At 35.7% G+C, this 23,564-nt stretch overlaps 2 protein-coding genes across 2 annotated transcripts in view; one reads left to right on the forward strand and one right to left on the reverse strand.

Annotated features, from left to right (window-relative positions):
* Dnah7 (dynein axonemal heavy chain 7) overlaps positions 1-3,350 on the forward strand; it is a 210,385-nt gene extending 207,035 nt beyond the window's left edge. The window contains exon 65 of the mRNA XM_042688311.1: positions 3,144-3,350. Within this exon, the coding sequence (XP_042544245.1) occupies positions 3,144-3,350 (207 nt within the window). The remainder of the gene's footprint in view (positions 1-3,143) is intronic.
* A 199-nt stretch (positions 3,351-3,549) lies between these two features.
* The window catches only part of Slc39a10 (solute carrier family 39 member 10), a 49,627-nt gene continuing 29,612 nt past the window's right edge, over positions 3,550-23,564 (reverse strand). The window contains exons 4-10 of the mRNA XM_042688264.1: positions 21,169-21,338; positions 19,728-19,916; positions 16,315-16,435; positions 14,675-15,043; positions 13,941-14,021; positions 7,585-7,775; positions 3,550-6,279 (exon numbers count right to left, since the gene is read on the reverse strand). Coding sequence (XP_042544198.1) covers positions 6,121-6,279; positions 7,585-7,775; positions 13,941-14,021; positions 14,675-15,043; positions 16,315-16,435; positions 19,728-19,916; positions 21,169-21,338 — 1,280 coding nt within the window. The 3' untranslated portion in view covers positions 3,550-6,120. The remainder of the gene's footprint in view (positions 6,280-7,584; positions 7,776-13,940; positions 14,022-14,674; positions 15,044-16,314; positions 16,436-19,727; positions 19,917-21,168; positions 21,339-23,564) is intronic.

Raw genomic sequence — 23,564 nt, forward strand, 5'->3', positions numbered from 1 at the left:
TTTAAAGTTTTTTTTTTTTTAAATCAGGCATTTATTTCATCCACTTCAGTGTCTTGAGAATCTGTTACTAGAATCATGAACTGTAGGAGGAATCATATTACCATTTTCAATATTTTCATCTTATGTTGAGATTTGTGCAGTTGGTGAAATGGTTTATCTACCACTTTTATGGATGGCTTTCTTAGAATTTGTCTTTCTAAAGAGGTGTTTTGAATTGCCCATTTGTTATTCATTGCTTAGTTTACTTCTAGCCGGGTACTACAGTGTAATTTCTCTGTACCTTTCTTTGGCTGTGACTAGTGAGTTCGGGCATGGCATGTACTGAAATGGGAGTCAGTCATTCCATGCCATGAATGTCTCTACAAATTTCCCAAGAGTGGGAAGTCAGGCAGGTGCGGTCGGTAGTAGAGTGTGGAGGGTACACACTGCCCCATTGCTCCCCTAAGGGGATGAGTATCACCTACTGGGTAATGAGGGCATCTCAGGCACTGCTGATGTTGGCTGTCCTTTGAATGGTTTCTGGTCTTCTGATTAATATTGGTGCAGGTCATGTGTTTCAGGGGAAGACAGGGGAAAGAATCCTCCCTTTTGGATATCCTACCCAGGATCTGGACCTCTGAACCATGCCAAGCTGTGCATGCCTGGGGATGGGTGACATAGCAAGAGGATTTTGTCTTGAGTTTAGTTCTAGCACTTTCAAGGGTTCAAGTGAGTGTAAGACATGGCTGAGATTCTTCTCAGCTTAAGACTGAAATAGGCAGCGCTGGGCAAAGTTCATGTGGATCTGCTTAGGCGGTGTGCCTAGGAAGGCAGAGCTTCAGCCCAAAGCTGTGTTGGCATTGCTGAATTTACTCCGGCACACCTCTGTGGGCCAGGGAGCAGAAGGACTCCTTTCTCCACCTTGCCAGCAAGACATCTCTTCTTGGTGCTGGAAAGGAGCAACTATCCTGTCCTGACACCATACATAACCATGGGAGACTTGCTGCTCCCATCTCATGAGGCAGACTCCTAGAACCCCCAGTTCTGTGGACAGCACCCTCGGCTACTGCTCCTCATTGTCTTAGCAGCTTTGGCTGGCTGGTAAGGCATTGCAGTTTATGTCTGTGGAAGTGCCAGAGACAGGGGTAAGGAGAGTTTTCTGACTCATGGAGCAGTCCAAGTTCAGAAAACAGGATCCTTTGAGGGGCATCCACTGAGAGGGATGAGTGGATCAAGAAACTGTGGTATATATACTCAATGGAATTCTGTGCTTCCATCAGAAAGAATGGCCTCACCCCATTCGTAAGGAGATGGAAAGACATGGAAAAAAAATTGTATTAAGTGAAGTAATCTAGAGAGAAACATAGGCTGCATGATTTCCCTCATTTGTACTAACTAGGTCTATAAATCTACAAGTTAATCAAAGGCTAGTAAAAGACAAATAATTACACTTGGACATAATTAATTAAACAGCACTCTAAGCATTTGCACAGTGAGAGCAAAGAATTTTCTTAGGAGAGGATCACAGTGGCTCAATAGTTATGTGCATTTGACCATATAAAATGATGCTTATTGAAATGAACTACAACAAATGGACATACAAGAGGTTTCTGATTTGTAGTGTAGTGTTTGTAGCTCTTTTTTCTTTTGGTTTATTCCTTTTTGTCACTTTTTTTAAAATTTCGTACCCTTTGTCATGTATATATATTTATCTGATTTGGGGAGGGAAAGGGGAATCACAGAAATGGTGGGACAAAGGCAAACTAATTCAACAGTGATACAAACTAAGAAACCATGTTGGAAATGAACCTTACAAGTTGGGTGGGTCAGGAGGGGAAAAAGTGGGGGGAAATGAGGGAAGGGTAACACTGTTCAAAAAGAAATGTACTCATTACCTAACTTATGTAACTGTAACCCTTTACAATGAAATTTAGATTTAAGACATACTCAAATTGACCTAATTAAAATGTAAAGTTAAATAAATAATACACACACACACACACACACACACAGGATTTTTCTCAAGATGGCTACTGGCTATAGCATCCTAGGGGGTGCTGGGAGATGAAGTGTTTCTTCCCATAGGCAGCCCCCCAGTGGATTTCAGGCCCCTAACATGCATGAAGCACAATACTCTCCAACATCTAAAATTGCCAAAACCAACACTGAATAGAAAAGGAAACCTGGCATTCTTTCACCCTGCCCCTGTAGCACTGCCCATGGAGCAGGCACAGGAGATGTTGGATGTTTGTCTTGCCAGGCTGCTGTCTCAGATGTCTAGATTTCACAAGGTTTCCCTTTCTCTTGTTAATGGTCACTCCACTCAGTGTGCATCAATATGCCTGTTGCTTTGGTTCTACTCTGTAAAGGAGCAGAGAATGCTACGTGCTTCTATTCAGCCACCCTGCATATGCAGGATGGTTTTATATCGGTGAATTAATTCTTTTTTAGTGTTAGGCCATTTATACCTAAAATGACAATTCTATTTAAAAAGATTTCAAATATAGAAATTCAGGAATTAGATCATAGTCGTTTGACAAAAGTAAAATATATTTTCAGCACCCTTTGTTGATACTTTTAAGTTTCAAGATTTATGAATAAAGTTAAAATACTGGTTATTCTAAAGGTTTTTCCTATTATTTTTATCATGAATATGAATTGGGGTTAGAATGCACCAAACTTCAACACAAGTCTCTATGCAACTACTATAAAGTGACTGCTGCAGTTAATATTGGTTCTCAGCAACACATCAAGGTTAATGACCACATGTCTTAAGCATACCATAATATACATATTATGCATTGTAAGATAATCTCTCATAGTGGGGAGGTGGACTGGTTGAACAACTGTTGATAAAAAAATCTCTTGAGAATTCTTTGGGACTAGATTTAATTGAATAACTAAGAAACAATACTATTTTGTGATTTTTGAGTATTGTAACAATTCTTCCCTTTGAAAATATATTTGCTTTTTTGTTTTGCTATTGTAAATACCACAAATCACCCAAGAGGAAAAAACAGGAGAGAATTTACAAATAGTTGGGTAATACACTTTTTGAAAGAGTAAAAGCTTTATTTTTTTCATTTAGTTTTTAACTAGTTCTAAAGTTAGCTATGAGAATTGGTTTAACAGCCTTGACAGAGGTGTTATACTCTCTCTTCCAGATGTGGTTAAAGCCCTGTAAGAGGACAGATATAGAAAAACGACCAAGTTACATTGCTCCATTGTACAAAACAAGTGAGCGGAGAGGAACATTATCCACCACTGGCCATTCCACTAATTTTGTGATTGCTATGATTCTTCCTTCTGACGAACCAAAGGAGCACTGGATTGGAAGGGGCGTAGCACTGTTATGTCAACTTAACTCATAACCCCAACTGTAATCCCCTTGTTCCCATTTCCTATTAGATGGCTAAAGTAGAGTACATTTTCCTTTTTGCTGTTGTTGTTGTTGAAATAAAGTGAATTATTTCTATTCTTAATTATGAACTCATGTGCAAAGGTAGCCTATATTTAAAATGAGTCACAGTTCTGAAATACATAGTAAAGAAAACACATTGGTATATTAGCTCTTTTTGAGTAACTTTATTTTGGGAGAGTTCCATAAGCATTAGGAACACACATAAAATGACACACCACTGTTGACAATGAAAAAAAAACAGCATTTTATCATTTCCAGCTTTATAATTTTCTTTTAAAAAATGATTCAGTTACAACAAAAAAAAGTTTAGATATTTTAGCAAGTATCACCTTGCAGGACCATAATCACATTTAAGCCACTGACTCACTGTTAATGGAAAGAATTCACACTGCATCTAGTTACTATAGTATTTCTAAGCATAATCACAGCTGATTGACTGCAATGTGATATACACCAAAATTCATCTGGATGTCACACAGTGACAGCATTGTACAAGTAACATTAATGACCTCCAACAAACACAGATTAAAATTAGACTGGTCAAGCTAAACGGAATGTTGGAGCCAAACAGAAATGTAGTGGAATTAAGATTGTCTAGTAAGACTTGAAACTGTACATTAGAATGATGTGAAAACTAAATACTGGTGGAACCCTATCAAAATACTAGCAGCAACTGTTACAGCCCTCCTAAAAGGTTAAAAAATAATCTAGCAAATGAAGATAATACCACTCTTTAGAGCATATAAAACTTTAGCATAACCGATCTGCTTGAAATGAGGCATTTATTTTAATAATGGGAGTATATTCCAGCTGTTGCTCTTTAAATGAAGTAGATTTAATGATGGGATGCACAATCCTCCATGGGTGTAAAACCCCCAAAATAACTATAAATGCATCTTGGTTCAGAAAGCAAGATACTTGTATCACTTAAAGTTGGCAGTACTAAATAAAACGTCAGCACCTTTTAGCTAGGTTGCTTGAACGGCCAAGCAATGAGATGAGGACTGTCCTAATTCAGCGTCCAATGCCGAAAACACACTGTGTACAGAATTCCTACTGAGTACAAGGAGGCCATGGAGAAAGCCAAAAACAATTTTTCAAATTCAAGCATAAATTAAAGATGTAACAAAACCTAAGCAACCTTGCTAACAGCATAAAGAAGAAACACTGACCATAACCTACTAATACCTGGATACATGTGCTGCTCTTAAAGTTCTGTTTAAAAAAAAAGTCCATATAAAGAGTAAAGGAATTCTGGGAAAAGGAGAAGGAATAAATGAAAACATGTAATATGGAATGGAAAGAGTTTGGCTCTTAGATTTTTGAATTGTAAGGTTTTAAAAAGAGCTACACAGGATGCCAAGCAAATTGAAAAAGCTAGCTGCACATAGTTCAAATACAGTTTACCTGGCCTAAATGAGGACCGTGTGGCACAAGATGTAAACAGAAAGCAACATGCATATGACTAGTACTACAAACTACTGAGTAAAAACTTCAGGAAAAACATGGCTTGCACTTCTCACAAATCATTTATGATTATGTAGAAGAATAGGGCACCTACATAGGAAACCAATATCTATTAGGCACAAACAGTATATATCTTGGCACAAAATGATGGTGATTTCAGCTTCATCATTTGCTTGGTACCATGACAGCCATGGTATCAACCAAGTTTTTATCCTGTAACTGTTTCACACTTCATATACAGATTAGATATGATAAACTTGGATTTTCTGCCTTCCAACATTAACTGCCAGTCATAGCATGTGCTTTTGGTTCCAATGCCAAACTAGGGAATGATGTGAATATTCAGAATTTCATTTTGGTAGTCCTTAAAATTCAAAAATTGAGTATTATGTTTGGGTTCATTTCTTTGATATTTTCCAGAGTTATAGTTTTAAGGAAAAAGCATCTGACCACATGCTCTTGACCCCACCTTCCTCCACAAAAAAACCCCAAAACAAAAACAAAATTAAAGTTAAAAAAAAGAAAAATACCACCCCCAAACACCAAGTATTATAATAATACAAAGAACTGTTATGAATCTTTCATTAAACTGAAGCTCACACAAACATACAATCACAATTTTCAGTAGTTTAGGCTGCAAGTTTAAACACTATGCAAATATATACAAAAATAGTAACTCTAGATTCAAGAATAAGGGCTTTTCCCAATGCTAAATTCATACTCTAATGCAGCCTGGGCTTTCCTCTAGTTCCTACAGTCTACTTTATGCGGTTTCAACGTTGTGTGGAGTTGATCCCTATTACCCCATACATTTATATGTAGCTGAATCGAAGGGCACTACAGTTCATACTTAGCACAAAGAAAGTCTGCTCAAAGTCCATTTAAAGTATTTTTAAAATTTAAGTGATTTTTTTGGTTCGATTTCTATTTCTGCATAGTCACAGAAGTTTCAACTAATAAAGAGACTAGTGTTTTATATGATTATTTTTTAAAAAGTCTTAATCAAACTTAAATCAACATTGGTTCCTGGAGTCCTTTTCTCCTATCTTTATCACAAACTATGTTTTTGTGAAACCCCTTCATGCAGGGAAAACAGTACTGAGCACCAGTCTTTTGCTTTTAGGCTCAAATCTATAGGACTTGTAAGTAGTGCAAGCCACTGACTTTTCTTTGAGCATTGTGCATACAGTACAAGAACAGATGCAAAGCTGCAGGGTAACATGGTCGTAACCAACAGCGATTACTGGGAATGGTTAAAACTGGATGTCAAACACAATCTTGTCTTCATAGAGGGCAATCACCAGCATGATGGCAAACCCAAACAGCAATCCCAAGTTCTGAAGAATGAACTGCCCCACTGGACAAAAGCCATGTTCTTCATTGTCACCATCACCATGCAACATTTCTGGAAGCTGAAAAAAAGAAATTCATCTTTATAAGCAATTTAAAGTTTGTTAAGTTCAGCCAACTGGCAACTTCCTATATCCAGTCATAGCTGGACTACTTTCACCTTGGCTTTCCTTTTCCTTAATGTTTACAAGATAAATCTTTTTTAGCAAAGCATTTTGTGTGACTGTCATCATCTGGCCAAAACCTACCTGATAGTATGAATGCAATATTTCATCCCATTTTTTTTTCTACTTAATCCAGAAAAAATACATTAGCTTTGGAGGCATTAGAATCCTAATGGATTCATGTAGCTACGTCTTTTTTGCTCCTGAATATTTAGAGCATTCCTTAATACAATTGTGACACCACAAATAATACTTCAGTTGGGTTTTATTTTGTTTGCTTACTTACTGCTTTTACAGATGGTACTCATTTTAGGCTATTTTTTCACAATACAATCCCAGAAATAGAATGTTGTTATTTATCATTTGGTTTACTTACACACCCTTTGCTTTTGCTTTTAATAAACTCATATATTCTTTAAGACTTAGCCGAGATTTCCTATTGCAGGAAAACTTCCCTAATTCTCCTTTTTAGCCAGCCTCTTTGCGGTTTCACGAACATGGTATATCAAGCTACATTAACACACATCAGAATACTTTTGACTAGTGGCTACTTTTATTCTTCAGTAAGAGTTCAAACCTTTCCTGTTAAATTATTTTTGGTCATTTATATCTCTACTTTCTTGGTTATAGACTTGGTCCACTCAATTCTAATTGTGAACTCCATTTGTTCAATCCTAATTATGAACTCAATTTCCCATGGTACATGACGCAAACAAACAAACAACAACAAAAAAGCCAACCAAAGCCAGGCGCTGGTGGCTCACGCCTGTAATCCTAGCTACTCAGGAGCCTGAGATTTGTGAGGATCTCAGTTCAAAGCCAGCCCAGGCAGGAAAGTCTGTAAGACTTTTTTTTTTGGGTCCGGTGGGGCCTGAACTCTGAGCCTGGGCACTGTCCCTCAGCTCTTCAGCTCAAGGCTAGCACTCTACCACTGAGCCAACTTCCCAGCCCGTCTGTAAGACTCTTATCTCCAATAAACCACTCGAAAACCAGAAGTGGTGCTGTAGCTCAAGCGGTACAGCGCTCGTCTTGAGCTGAAGAGCACAGGGATAGTGCTCAGGCCCAGAGTTCCAGCCTCATGACTGACCAAAAAAAAAAAAAAAAGCCAACCATCAGAAATGGCTTCAAATGTTTACTGAAGACTTTGGAAACCTGCATTCTAATAGAAAGTTCAATATAACATACACACATAATATTTCTTACCATATCCACTAAGGCTACATAGAGGAACATGCCTGCCGTGATTGCAAAGATCCACAGGGTGATGTTATTGGCATACTGGCCAACAGCTGTGCCTATGAGCATGCCTATGTACGCCATCATGGCAGAGAGGAGGTTGTAGACAATAGCTTGCTTTACAGTCATGCCTGCTTTCAGAAGAACTGCAAAATCGCCTGCAATTAAGACATAATAGGTGAGTTTTAAAACTACGGGATTGCAAAACACAGGTTCAAAAGGAGAAAAACTCTTGAAAGATACATCTTTTATAGCATAAGTCAGTTTGTTAGGGTGACAGATGATTCTGTACCCTGATTCTGTACCCTGATAGTTATACAAATCTAATACTTTTAAAATTCAAAGAACTGTATACTTACATCTTACCATATAACTTAAAATGTAAGATTTCTTTTTAAAACATATCAAGAAAACCACAAGTGAAAACAGGAACAGTAACACTCTTTTTTCTGTTCTCAGATCCTTTTGTTCTTCAAGGGGACATGACAAGCAAGAACAGACAATAGCTTAAGGATGCTTTATGCAATGTTTACATCAGAAATAAGCCTTATTTCTGAAAATCCTAAAAATCCATGCTCCCATCACAGGGTACATTAATGTCCTAACTAATGCCTGTAAGAGCATCAGTACCTCAAAGAGCAAACATTGTCAGGTTTCTATCTGTGAAGAAACTTGGATACAAGAACAAACCAAGGCAGAGCACAAAAAAGAAAATCCTAGGATTTTCTTCCTAGATATGTAAGCATATAGCTACAAATGTATGAAAGAACAAACAAAAGAAGATTACTGCTCCAAGAAATGCTAGACAAGGGCAAAATGTTGCCAGATAGTAAGTATTGTTGAAGCTGAAGGGTCAAAAGCAATTTACTTATTTAGAACCTTTTAGTTACCAAGTCAACTACTGAACACACAGTATATGCAAGGTATGTTATATAGCAAGTGTCCTGGAACTGGTATCCTGTTGGGGTTTTCCTTTCCATTACATGTACATATCTAACAATTCAGGTGCTACTTTTTACTAATTCTCATGGCTACCAGGTCCTAGTCTGTAATAAGTAAGCAGAAGTTAATAAAGAAATTAGTACAAGGTCTTATTTTTACAGATTCCATGAAATGGCTATCAACTACAAAAAAAAAGAAACAAAACAAAAACATTAGTAAATCACCAAGGACACCTTCCAGAGCTGCTAAATTTTTAGTTTCTCCTAGGATCCAAAACACTGTAGCCTAATTCTTCTGTTAAGACTTAGATTTTAGTATCACCCTATCTCTTCTCTCCTTTGGGGCTCCATTTAATTTTCTCTTTTTCCTCAGCTTCCTTTAAGAGCTCTCTAACTTCCTCCTTCACAAATTTCTACTCCATATTTCCAATTAATCATTTTGAGTCAATGGTGCGAAATGGTCAATTTCTTTGGCAGGGGGTTAGGTAACAGAAATGAAGCTACAGAACTGTCATTTAGATTATGAAAGGAATATGATTTCATAGTGTGGCCTGAAAGGGAGGATGATTTAATATTCAATGAACAACTGATTACTCAATGAACAAAATAGGAACAATATAGTCGACTTCATTCCCTTGCGCTATCTTTCCTGTTATTACTGGATAGCAGGATAATTTTCTTCATTCCTAAGTAGCAATCAAATAGCATGAATTAACTGTAATCAAGACTCAACATGAATTTTTTTTTTTTGGGGGGGGGGTTGAACTCTGGGCCTGGGCTCTGTCCCTCAGCTCTTCAGCTCAAGGCTAGCACTCTACCACTTGAGCCACAATGCCACTTCCAGTTTTCTGGTGGCTTATTGGAGATAAGAGTTTCATAGCTTTTCCTGCCTGGCTGGCTTTGAACTGCGATCCTCAGATCTCAGCCTCCTGAGTAACTAGGATTACAGGCATGATGAGCCACTGGCACCCAGCATGAATTATTTTTATATAATATTTTTAAATTGATATAAATTATTTTGTTGATAAAAACTTATATGGATTTTGAAAAGCACATATAGCATGGAGATAACCACTATTAAACTCTGAAACTGTTTTATTACCCTCCTCCCAAAATTTTCGTAAAGCTTTAAGAGCACCAGTAATTTGCTTTGTGCCTCAGTTTTACCTTTTATGGATCATACAAATGGGATTATACAATACTTCATATTTTGGCTGGGTTTTATGTATATCAGGAAATTGTGTTTTATTGTGAAGCACTATTCATCTAAAGTTAGAGATAACACCATACTATGTTTATATCCATTCACCAGCTTAAGATGTTTCCAGTCTGGGGCAGTTATGCCTAAAATCGCTATATAAACTACAAGCAGCTTTTCATGCAAACCTAAGTTTTCATTTCTCTTTGGTATGTACTTGCTAAAAGGAAATTCCAGACTCTGCAATAAGCAGTCCCACAGAAATTCACGCAGCTCTAAGCAGTAAGCACAACTGTATGAAATTCCACCAGCAAAGTGAAAGAGCACTTAGTTGTTTTACATCCTTGGCTGTAATAACAAATCCAGCATCTGAAATCTCACATTTGATTTCTTATCTATAAACCGTCTTTTAGTGAAATTTCTGTTCAACTCTTTTTGTCTTTTTTTTTTCTTGCGGCGTAAGGTTGGGTGTTACTAAGTTGAGAAATCTAAATCTTTTTGTTCTAAATGGATCATGCTGTGTCTAAAAGCGGTCTGTCCAAGGACATAAAAAATATTTTGTTTTCTTTTAGAAAGTGTTCTATATTTTGGGCTGTCCATTCAAATCAATGATTTATTTCCAATTAGTATTTGTGTATATTGTAAGGAATGGGTTAAAGGTTTTTGGTGTCGTTTTGTGGTAGTGGTTGTTATGGTTTATTGGTAGTGAACACTTTTACAGCATCAGTTGTTGAAGACTATCCTTTCTACAAGGGATTTTCTTTATACTTCAGTTGAAAATAAGTTGCCATATATATGAAGTCTCTAAGCTCTGTTTCACCGATATTTATGTGATTATTTTACCAAAACCAACTGTTTTTATTTTTGTGGCTGTATAATAAGTGCTTTTTTGTTCTTTTTCAAAAATTTCTGGCTACTCAAAGAATATTTCCTTTCCATATACAGTGTTTTGGTTTTTTTTAACTCACTTTTTTCTGCAAAGAGTCTGTTGAGTTTTTTGATCTACAAGAATTAATGTCCTAACAATAGAGTCTTTTAGTTCACAAGCCTGGTATATCTCTAAATTTAAGCCTTCTTGGATTTCTTCTGTTAGTGATTTGTGGTTTTCAGCATTCACGCTGTATGTTTACTGTGTCAGATTTAAGCTAAATATTTTATGCTGCTAATGCTATACCTCAAATGTTTTTCTATAATCTCTGTAATAAGTGTATCTTTCACATGAAATCTGTCTTTTCTCATCTTATTTTAAGCTACAAATTCACAAAGGTTTCTGAATATTTTCTCCATGTTTCTTAGTAAAAATCTATATAAACATTTTGAAAGTATGTCAAGATTCCCCACATCTGGGAATTTAGCTGAATTTTCAAGTGTATCCACAATTCAATAAATCAATATTTCTTCCTTCCTTCTGACAAAGGACATTGTTAGAACAACAAATAAAGTATCAAAGGCATTAAGTTGTAAACCGATGATATACCAGTATCTGCTAACAGCAATTGAATTTTTTTTTAAACCAAGAATATATTTGACGGTTCTTTATTCTAATCTTACATAATGCTTACACACACATTGAAATTCCATATAAACCTATAAAAATGAATGTTCGATCTTCCCTGGACAGTGTAGCACATCCTGCAAAACTCATTCGGCATTTCAATTTAATTGATAGACTAACAAAAAGTGGAGGGCCGGGGGGCCAGTAATGTTATAGCACTATAACTGACTAGAGCTGAGTTCTAAATACATGGCTGTATTTATTTCCCAAAACAATCTCCTTGAAGCTAAAATACACTGCTCAGCATCAAAAAGAGAGTTTGGATTATCTGTCTTCTGGATTACCCCAGTTCCTTTCCCCTTAAGATGTCCTTCTTCAGGCTTTCTTTCAAAAGCTGGGGACGGCACCTTATTTCAGGGGTGTGGGAGTGAATAATAAAGCAATGAGTCAATAATTCAGGCAATTTTACTCATTACCTATACCCTAGGGCAAACATGAAATGAAGGTATTTTCTTGAATGGCTTCAATTTCTTCATGAAAAATTTCCTTGAGTGTTGTATGACTCTAAGGTTCTAAGATCTATCTGTTCATGTCATATTTGGTCACATCTAAACACAAAAATATACCTAGTATACCACTGGGAAACAGCAATTTGTTCAGAAGAAGAATGCCAAAACGTGGAATCAATGACTGATTGATTGCACAACAATGTGATTTAAATACAGGTGTTTTCTCTTAGGGTCTCATAGGGCAAAAGAGATTTTAGAACAAATAAATTATCCTGAAATGTGATAAACCATGCTACTTCCCAATCATTAAATAAATGTGATAAACCATGCTACTTTCCAACAATTAAATAAACTTGTCACAAGATCCACCTGAGCCTAGTAGGTACTGATTTTCCTCATGCCTGATTGACCTTTGAGAAAGAAGACTGGTACCTGTGCACATCCTGTTCTTCCCAGGTAAGTAAAAACAGATGATCCAAATAGAACTGGATATTCATCTGGCCTTGTTTTACAAAAATTACCCCACTGCTATGCTAAGCAAAACCTAGGCCCTGAAATCATGTTTTGAGTGCTTCCTACCTGTTGATAGATAGAAGGCCAGAGACTTTCTGTCACTTCCAGGGTGGGGGAAATGAGTTGTTTTTCTTTTTTTCCTTATGTTCTTTCACTTGTAGTAACCTATCCAGCTAGTGTATAGGGAATATATGTCATTTTATCACTAGGATTGGACTGATGTTTCTGCTCACAGCAATGGCAACACCTCAACCTCTGGTTAGGTGGGGTGAAGTTGAGGGGATAAATAGCCAGACACATTTGGAGCCTAAATGGCTCACTTTGCGGTGTTAGCCGACAAAGTAGAGTTCTCCAAATCTAGCTTTATAATCAGAGCTCTGCATTGAGTGCTGGGATTTATCTAATAACCAATGTACTAAATTTGTCTACATGTACTATTGTGCCTCACCTGAATCTCCTTCAATGAGAAACTGGAGAGAGAAAAAATGGACAAAGTGGTTAAAAAAAAAACAACTATCCCTCACCTCTTAAACTTCTTGTATTCAAATCTGTGCCTGATTCCCTAGAGGTAAGGTAATTTGATAAAATCATACGTAAGCACAAAATGGCCTGACATACTTTATTTAAGGAAATACCAGGTAGACAGGCAGGGAGAGAAAGAGAGAAAGAGAAAGAGAGAGAGAGAGAGAGAGAGAGAGAGAGAGAGAGAGAGAGAGAGTGTGTGTGTGTGTGTGTGTGTGTGTATCCAAATCTATTGCTAAGAAAACTTTTCAAAAAGTGAATGACTAAAATATGAAGCAAATCAAGATTCTCATATACAAAAATCTTCATTTGCTATGAAATTAGGCTAATGATAGTATCTGCTAGTTAGAGGCGTATAAAATACTTTACACTAAAAACCTTACAGCTTAAGAATTTGGAAATATGAAGAGGAAACACACTAAATACCAAAAGAAAGATCTAAAGAAAGTGCAATTTAGTGGAAGAGTAAATCCAAGGCATAAAATAGTGAAACACAGTAATGAAGCTGGAGAAAGATTCTTATGACAAATCTTGGCACTGGTAGCTTACAGCTCTAGCCACACAACAAACTGAGTTTTGGAAGATCACAATTCAAAGCCAGCTGGGCAGAAAAGCCCATGAGACTCCATCTCCAATTAACCAATAAAATGCTGGACTAACGGTGTGGCTCAAGTGGTGAAGAACCGGCTGTGAACAAGCAAACCAAGCTTGGTTATAGGTAAGATAATGGTTCTGGGCCAGTCTAAGCAAAAAACAAGACCTTATTTGAAAAATAACTGAAGCAAAACAGGACTGGGAACATGATTCAAGTATTAGAGCATCATGAATTTAAATCCTAGATCCACTGCAGAGGGTGGATATGTTCCTTCTTTTTAAAATAATGTTCTGTGTGCTAGTCAGAATTTATATCCTTTGTCATAATAGTATAATTGTTTCTAAGTACAAAGGAAAGCACACAGAAATGAAATAATTCATCATTACATTAGGATGTTACATTATTAGAATATACTTTATGATTGACACACCTTTTGTGCTTGTCATCAGTCATTTTTTATGTTTTAATATTTCTGAAATTTGAATGTATTTCACAATGAAAGAAGTCTTAGCTTTGATAAAATCTGGTAAAACCTTTAAAGTTCCATTACCTAATTCATGTGGCAGCTCATGACAGAAGACAGCTATAGAAGTACTGATCCCTCCTGTCAGTCCAGCACTAAATGCCGCTCCTGAAGAAGAGGAAAAGAAGACAAGTGAAGCTTACTGACCTTGTTTTTCCCACTTACATGACAGATGAGAAGCTCTTGTCCATGAATCTTTGTGTCTGTGGGACTCACCTATCTATGCTAAGTACTGTGGAACATATGAACTCCATATACTAGTAGAATCTTTTATTCTTTAGGATTGATAGCCACTATGGATACTGAAATATAGTCTTTGCTTTCTGAAAGATACCAAAGCCTGCTTCTGAATAATTAATAAAGTATATCCCAAGCAAAGTCATTTATGAGTCACATTTCTTGTTAAACTGGTAATAGGAATTTGGTACAATGGATTTTTAACACTGCAAGTTTTTCTTCACTTATTCAAAGATATCTAAGAAATTTACTTTAGTAAATGTGTTGTTTAGTCTCCTACTTCCCACTCTCTCCCAAATTAACTTTTACTTTTATACTTCCAAATATACCTAACAAACCCAGGAGGATACCCTTTGAAAAACCTAAATGATAGCAAGAATAACCTAACAGTAATTTGTTAAGCTCTAGGTGAATTTTCATCTTATGAATTAATAGTTCATAAGATTAGTATAGGCATAGTAGAATAAGGGAAAAAAAACATCTTTAGAGAAAAATAAATGATACCCAAGTTGCAAGTCACTTACCAATTGCTAGTCCATCACTGAAGTTGTGAATGCCATCCCCCATGATTACCATCCAGGCTATATTAGCTATTCCTGTCTCTTTCAGATCTGATCCAGAATGACAGGGACCATGAGAATGATGAGAGTGCTTGTGGTGCCACTGGTGGTTATGTTTCCTCAGCACAGTTTTATTCTCATCGTGGTGGTTATGTGCAGTAACATGGAGATCATGCTCGTGAATGGCGTGTAAGCCATCGCTGTGAGAATGGTCCATTATTTTCTCCTCTTCTATACAAAGGTAATTTTTAGGAGGAGATTCTTGTTGGCCTTCTAAGTCTGTCATTTCAGTTTCATTAAGTCGATCTTCAGAAACAACAGAATCATCAGTTCCTACAGCATAGCAAAAGAAATGTTTAATCAATAAGCAAATGTATATTTGCTAGCCTGGCAGAATAGTAGTGAAACAACATTTCTTAAATGATTATCTTTAAAGAGTTTTAAGTAAATATATTTTCTTCAAACAATTTAAACATCATTCCAATAGAGGCTTTCTATATAACTTGTCAAGTTATATAGATGGATGATGGCAAAATCTTCACCTCTCTCAATGCTCTAGTTACTGACAAGCTACTCAGAAACTCATGCAAGTGAAAAGATCAGATAAGGTTAACTCTTAAAAACTGAGGTTGGCCTTTCAATGGGTTTCCCAAAAACTAGTCTGTAATTTGGAGCAGAGTTCTACTAGATTCTAGGTTTCCCTTTTTTTTTTGTATACTATCATTGGTACATTGAGGGGAAACAGTTAAACATAAAGTGAGAAAACTTAGGTTACAAAATAATGTTGCAATGAAAACTAAATATCTCATACATATCATGTAATGCAATACATGGATCTTGGCCTTAAAATACCAGACCAAGACCATTTTTCCCCTTCAGTACAGAAACTTTCCTTTTTTCCATATGAATCTAATCACATATGGATAATAAAGTGATTTTGCACTATCAAAAAATAAAACACTAAATTACTATCTAGAAAGACCTCTTTTTATAGAGACATAGTCTTAGTAGATTGCCCAAGCTAGCCTTGAACCCACAATCCTCCTGGCTTTAGCCTCCTGAGTGCTAGGATCACCTTTTCAAATTTTACTCATTTTTTCTTTTGGAGGGGGGACTAAAAGTACAAAATGTTTCTTACTCCTAACATATTTCAGCCCACATTACATCACGAATAAGGGTGAAATTAGCTGAAATAAATAAAATCATAACTAAGACACTAAGAGTTGGGTTAAACTATTAATATTAACTAAAATTTAAAAAGTTACAAAGAAGCCGGGCGTAGTGGCTCACGCCTATAATCCTAGCTCCTCAGGAGGCTGAGATCTAAGGATCCCAGTTCAAAGCCAGCCTGGGCAGGAAAGTCCATGAGACTCTTATCTCCAATAAACCACTCAGAAAACTGGAAATGGCACTTTGGCTGAAGTGGTAGAATGATAGCCTTGAGCTGAAGAGCTGAGGGACAGTTCCCAGGCTCAGAGTTCAAGTCCCATGACCAACAAAAACAAAAACAACAAAAAAGAAAGTTACAAAAAAATTGCAAACTTTGTCACAGTTTGATTTTTTGTTATTTTAAAAGTTTATCTTTAGTCAGAATTATTGACTACCAGCAAGAGGTTTGAGTTGAAGCCAGTCAGCATCTGGGGTGTTGTTTAACTTATGATCCGAAAGCTTTCTTCCAATAGTTGACTCTTCTGTGCTCTGCTTCATAAACCATTTCTGTTTTCCCTGAAAATATACATCTATTATCAGTTTAAAGTCTATAGTAAAAATCTGTACTAATATCCACTTGTTAGTACCTATGGGGAACAAATGGTATTAACTTTATATATGCATATATAAATTATTTGGAAAAGTAGTGAGGGGAAAAAAAATCAAAGACATCAAAGTATCTAACTAGGCGCAAAATTAAAGATTGTGAAGTACAAAATATTATACGTACCACCAATGAAATGTGTAAAGTATATGAAATATCTCCCTAGAGGTATTAGGTAACTAGAGTAATAGTCCGATAGTACTTTGAAATTTCTGAAAACTATAAAAATTAAAGCTTATTCCTTTGAATTTTAGTCTACATTTAATGGAATCTCACATTTTCCTGAATGTGGTTAAAATGGGAAAAGTTAAACTTGAAGTACTAAATTTGTAGCTTACTTCTAAAACTTGGCAAGTTTACTAATGTCGAACACAAGAATACTCATCTGTAAGATGAAAACAAGATTGTTTTGAGGACTAAATGAGATGGTATATGACCAGTCTCAATAACTGAATCTTAATACTGTTGCAATAATAACAAGTATTCTTTCTTATTACTTTGAATTCAGATATCAAACATATAATTTAATCTATGCTCAGTTACTTGTATGTACTAATTTTTTCTTTTTTTATTTTTTTTTTTATTGTGAAAATACTGTACAGAGGGGTTACAATTACATGGGCAAGATAATGAGTACATTTCTTATCAAGCATTGTAGCCTCCTCCTTTGTTTCCCCTTCCCATCCCATCCTCCCCTCACCCTCCTACCTAACCCTCCTCCCGCCCCCACCAAAGTTGTAAAGTTCGTTTTCAACATTAACAACTTGTATGTCTCATTGTTGCAATGGGTCCACCTGTATCCCTATTTAAACGATTTGTTTTTTCCTTTCCCCTCCCAAATTATAACAACATCAAATACAGTGAAAGACAACTATGTTTATTGCAGCCTTATTTACCATAGCTAAGATATGGAATCAACTCAGATGCTCCTCAGTAGATGAGTGGATCAAGAAAATGTGGCATATATACACAATGGAATTCTATGCCTCCATTAGAAAGAATGACATTGCCGCATTTGTTAGGAAATGGAAAGACTTGGAAAAAATTATATTGTGAAGTAAGCCAGGCCCAAAGAAACATAGGTCCCATGGTTTCCCTTATTTGCAATAACTAGTGTATGTCTGAGTCAAGCAGAAAAGGTCAGTTAAGTTGATATTAGGGAAATGAACCCCAAGATATGTATTCAAATGTTTTTTTTCTTTCATGCGATTGTTTCTAACACATTTGTAAGATTATTTCTTTGTTGCTTTGTAATTATTTATTTCATAGCTTACATTTAAATATTTCAAGTTTGGCTTTTTACTACTTTCCAATACTTCCAACTTAAATTTTTACTCTCATCCTCTATTAATTAAAGAAAGTTAATATGCTAGGACAGTGCGAAAATAAGTCAGTGCTCTCTGGGAGGTGTTTACTTCCTGGAGCAACAACTTGGTTGTTGGTTTTCTTTATAGGTTAAGTTATAAACTGAGTCAGAGATATTTAAGTCTTCTAACTGATGCATGAAGCGAGCCTATATGGCTAGTTGGACATGAGGTAGTATGGCTATCATCCATTTCTTCCTTCCATACGGTACGCCATAAGCAACAGGACCCTATAAAATGCCCTAGAATGTTGACTGGTGTTTTGGTTCATCTTGGCAACTACAATGCAGCATACATTGCACTATAACTTTATGGAAATAATAAGCTCTTTTTTCTATTTTACATCTTTCCCTTTCTTTTTACTAACAGTCTAATTGTGCATATAAAGAGTTTACTTTGGTATTCCAAAACATGCAGACAGAACATACTGACCAAATTGGGGCACATTTTCTCCCTATACCATTTTTATATTCGAAGAGCCTTCAAGATCCTTGCTTCGTAAGATTTACAACAGTTACTGTGAACTCTTCTGTGTTTTCTACCTGTTATCCTACCCTTCTCTTCCTGACCTCTAATAATCACTGTTCTACATGGAGGTGGACGTTTGTTACCTTGGACTTATGAGAGAACATGTAGCCTTGACTTTCTAGGTCTAGTTTATTTCATTTTCACTAATACCTTCCAGTCTATCCATTTTGCTACAAATATTAGGATTTCATTTTCTCTGTCGCTGAACAGTATTCTGCAGTGTATAGACACCAGTTTATTTACTCATCTGTAGATGGGCACTGAGGTTGATTCCTATCTTAACTCTTGTGAAGTGATACAATGGATATGGGAGGTTTAGTACTGCTCAAAGGTTTAATTCATTTCCTTAATAATACATTCATAAGTGCAACATCTGGATTATAATAGAACTATGTTTTAGTTTTTGAGGAACTCTTCACTATGGTAGTTTCCCATCAATACTATGTAAGAGTTCCTTTCTTTCCATGGCTTCACCAAGCTTTTATTTTTTAATTGACTACAGCCATTCTAACTAGGTGAGATGGTAGATTATAGGTGTTTTTCTCTTGGTGGGTTCTGGAGCAGGAAGCTCCACATATATGTTGAGTGTATAATCCTATCTCCTCGCTGAGGTTTTGATTTGCATTTCCCTAAAGGGAAGTTTCTATTCATTTCATTGCCATTTTTTTTACCACTTTAAATACTAAATGATACATAAAAATAAAAACTACATGTAGTGACTCCATTCTATGTTTTGATACATGTGTAAATCATACAACATTTAAATCAGATTAGACATACTTATTTCCTCAAATATCTCACCTATATTTGTATTTGGTGAAAACTTACAAAATTCTTTCTTCTAGCTTTTTATAAATTTATAGTTTGTTGTCATTTATAGTCACCCTACTATACAGCACACCAGAACTTCTTTCTCATTTTTTCATTTGCAATTCAAAATATCACCTAATAAGACTGATATCATAAACTGGTCAATAGCTTTATCCATCTTATTTAAATCACTTAGATGAGATGCTGCACAAATGATGCAAAAATTAGACTGCTAAAACTTGAACAGAAATGCCAAAAAAAAAATGTACTAACAAAAAAAAATGAGTGACACCGAAGTTAGCCTTTTTTTATAATATTAACTATTAAAGACAAAGAGAAGAGCTGCTAATGTCACTGTTGGTAGAAGGCCTACCAGGAAAAATTAAGGAAAAAAAGAGGTAAGACAGCAACATCACAATTAAGAAAAGGATATGTCTGGGAAAAGATGATTTTTGGTTTGAGTCTATATCTCAGAAAATGAAATGCGTTAAACAGTACTTACTCTTTGTTGTTTATAGTGTTTAAACATTCGGATGCAGTGTTCAATTATAAACAACAAGTAAATGCCTCCAAGGGCAACAAGTCCTTTCAACACAGCATCATATTCTTCCAGAAACTTCTTGGGTTCATGCCCATGAGAATGTCCGTGTCCATGTGCGTGCTGGTGACTGTGATCGTGTCCACCCTGTGACTGTTAATAAAAATAAAGACGTTTCTAAACATGTGGCTGAGATGGTATTTCACATTTGGGGATCACAAATTACAATTTCTTACACAACACAAAATACTTACTAGCATTTATCTCAAAATTTAGTCTGGCTATTTTTATTTTTAACACATAAAAGTTGTATATATTTATCAAGTCCTATCTAATGTTTCAACACATGCAAGCATTATAAAATGATCAAATCAGGGTAAGCATATCTAGCTCTTGAAAACATTTGCAACTCTTCCTTCTAGTTTTATAAAAACAAGATAGTTCATTATCCTTAGAGTCATCCTACTATACAATAGCTCACTGAGAATCCTTCCTCCTATCTAACGATGACTTAGTACCTACTGAACAACCTCTCCTTATTGTCCTCTCCTTTGTACCATCCCCAGCCTCTGGTATGGTAAACACTTCCACTCTTACCTCCTATAAGATCATTGGGGTTTTTTTTTTAAATATAAATGAGATCATAACAGTATCTTTTAATTTTCAAAGTGTTCCTTTACATAGTATTCCACTTAAAGAAGTCTTCAATTTAATTTACATTATTACTCTGTTGTCTGGAAAGTACTATGCTTTGTAATAAAATAAGTACCATAAATTTAAGCCTTGTGCTGGTGGCTCAGGCCTGTAAATCCAAAAACTACTCAAGAGGCTAAGCCCTACAGAAGCTTGGTTCAAAACCAGCCTAGGCAGAAACATCTTTGGCAGTCTATCTCTAATTAACCAGAAAATAACAACAAGCTGGAACATGGCTCAAGCTGTAACACAGCAGCTATGAGCAATCAGTCCAAATCAGAGTGTAAGACTCTAAGTTCAAACCCCAATATAGACAAACACACACCAACAACAAAAACCCCAAACTTTTAAATGCTTCTATAGGTAACCGTAAAATGAAATACATTAATTATAATAAAAATTACCTATATAAAAATAATAAAAACTATGATAAAAATATTAACTGTAAAAAAATTATATACACAGTTAAATGTTTTTTCGTATACACTTTTATAAGGCTTTCTTGATATACCACAAAAATAAAAGACATATAACTTATTGCTATTTAAAAACCTGCTGATTCAATTTGCTTCAAAAACATTGCTATCAAAACAATGAAAATGGGAGGGGGTTTCATTCTATAATCAAATAAAGCAACAAAAATATGAGCATAGTATTACCACAGCTTGTAACTCTTAAATACTTTTTTAAATAAATTAAAGAGATTTCTTACATGGGGCAGTAGATGAAGAAGGGCATCTCCACTCATTGTTCCTACAGCTAACGCAACAAGGAATGTGAGAAGGAATTTGAAGCATCCTTGGTTAATGATGGGAACCAAAATCACACCCAGCAAGGAAAGCAGGCTAATGACAGTGATAGAAATGATACCACAAATCCATGCTGTAGGAAAAGAAGCGTCAACATTAGTGAGACACTAGCAAACATGAATTCGTCTAATACAAAGTTTAAGTAATAAATCAGATCAAAATTCAATTTATTCACATAAACGGTTAAACACAAATGTCATAGCTTTATGATTATAATAATTCAGAGCCAGGCATGGAGGCACATGCTCAGAAACGGCAAATCCAGAGGCTGAGGATCACAGTTCAAAGCCAGCCATGGCTGGAAAGTCAATCAACCCCCAGAAAACTGAAGTGGCAATGTGGCATCAAGTGGTAGAATGCTAGCCTAGAGCAAAAAAGCCCAGGGACAGCCCTGGGCCCTGAATTCAATCAAGCCCTATGACTGACCAAATTAAAAAAATAAACAAACAAAAAACCAGGTTGGGTATAACTCAGAAGTAGAACACTTGCCTAATATGCATGAGGCCCTAAGTTTTGTCACCAGGGTAGGAAACAAAAAGGATAATTCAGTTTTTCCTTCTATTTACTCTCTCCTCTGGCTTTTTGTACATTTGCCACTTAAAAAATTCTCATTATATGATTATACTAGTTCAGAATATAAAAGAAATATTTTTATAGTATAACTTGTAACATGTATGTGTTACAAAGAAGAGGAATTAGTGCACATAGTTCTTCATTCAATCTATTCAAGAGATACTAGAAATATATGGTAAGTGTTTTGAAGGCTGGATATTTTCATTACAACTTTTATTGATGACCTAACTAAAAATGCAAAGTTTCTTTAAAAACGGCTTATTTATTAAATCTACTTAAAGTCTCATTTGTAAGTTTTAATCTAAAATATTATTCTTAATCAAATCTAATAACCATATAAGTACTGAAATATTTTATACTTATATGTGATCAAAGTAAATTGTTCATATCTACATTATTACATAATTTAAAAATTTTAAAACACAGTAGATAACATTTGTAAATACACTTAATGCACTTCATCAATTACATTTATTCAGTGGACATTTTAGTCACATCATCCAATGACACTGACAAAACAGTCTAAACTCATTAGCTAAATTAGTTCACAGAATTAAAACAATAGGTCATCTAATGGTCTATTAACAGTAGCTTTGTGTTTATACTCTATCTGAACAGGTAATTACAAGTAGAGGAGCCTAAGAAAGCAATATAGCACCATTAACAAACAGAAGGATGGATCTAGCCACTAGGTCTACTAGACAGATTCAGTGCAATAAGCTTTACAAATATTTTGATGAAACAAAGAAGCAGGAGCTCAATTACTACAAAACTAGTGTCAGGAAAAATTTATTCAAAAGGTTTAACAACTTTAGTACTAATATTTGTACTATGAGTAAAAATCCCTTATCCAAAGAGAAAAATTTATAATCAAGCGAAGTTTAAAAGCTGACTTAATAATGATCATAAATTACTATGTTCCTTGTTCCCTGGTAGGAGTAATAAAATTGGTGAGAAAGCCTGACAGAATTCAATTCAGAAAAGTGGCCAAAGATATCGCCCAACTAAACCAATAAGGTTTATCAAAAATACCAGAGCTCTCCATCTCCAAGCTATTTGGGGGGCGGGGGCAGGTAAGGGGATGAAGATGAAGGTGAGGTAATTAAGAAAGATGGGGTAATTCGCCTACACAGGATGAAGAAAAGTTGGCATCAAAAATATTAACCTAAAGAGAAACTATGTCTGGTACATGAATATATGATTCTTCTTTCCAAGTATACTTTCTCCTAGTTTGGAAGTAATCCAATCAAGAAGCAATTCATCTCAAAGCAGTAACCTAAACATAACCTCAAAGAAAAAATGCACTGCACTAAGTAATTCATACTCCAAGATATTCCATAAAAGAAGAAATAAATAAAGAATTGGGATATATATACTCACTAACAAAACTATAAGGCCCAAATAATATATAAAGAATAAACAAACTGCCGGGCGCTGGTGGCTCACGCCTGTAATCCTAGCTACTCAGGAGGCTGAGATCTGAGGATCACGGTTCAAAGCCAGCCTGGGCAGGAGAGACCGTGAGACTCCTATCTCCAATAAACCACCAGAAAACTGGAAGTGGCGCTGTAGCTCAAGTGGTAGAGCGCTCGCCTTGAGCTGAAGAGCTGAGGGACAGCGCCCAGGCCCAGAGTTCAAGCCCCACGACCGACAAAAAAAAAAAAAAAAAAAGAATAAACAAACTTATTATGTTGATAACTTAAAAATTTACTAGAAACATTTTAAT

The sequence above is a fragment of the Dipodomys spectabilis genome, unplaced genomic scaffold (assembly GCF_019054845.1).
Source record: "Dipodomys spectabilis isolate Male_0828 unplaced genomic scaffold, ASM1905484v1 ptg000115l, whole genome shotgun sequence".
In the NCBI taxonomy this organism is placed as follows: Eukaryota; Metazoa; Chordata; class Mammalia; order Rodentia; family Heteromyidae; genus Dipodomys; species Dipodomys spectabilis.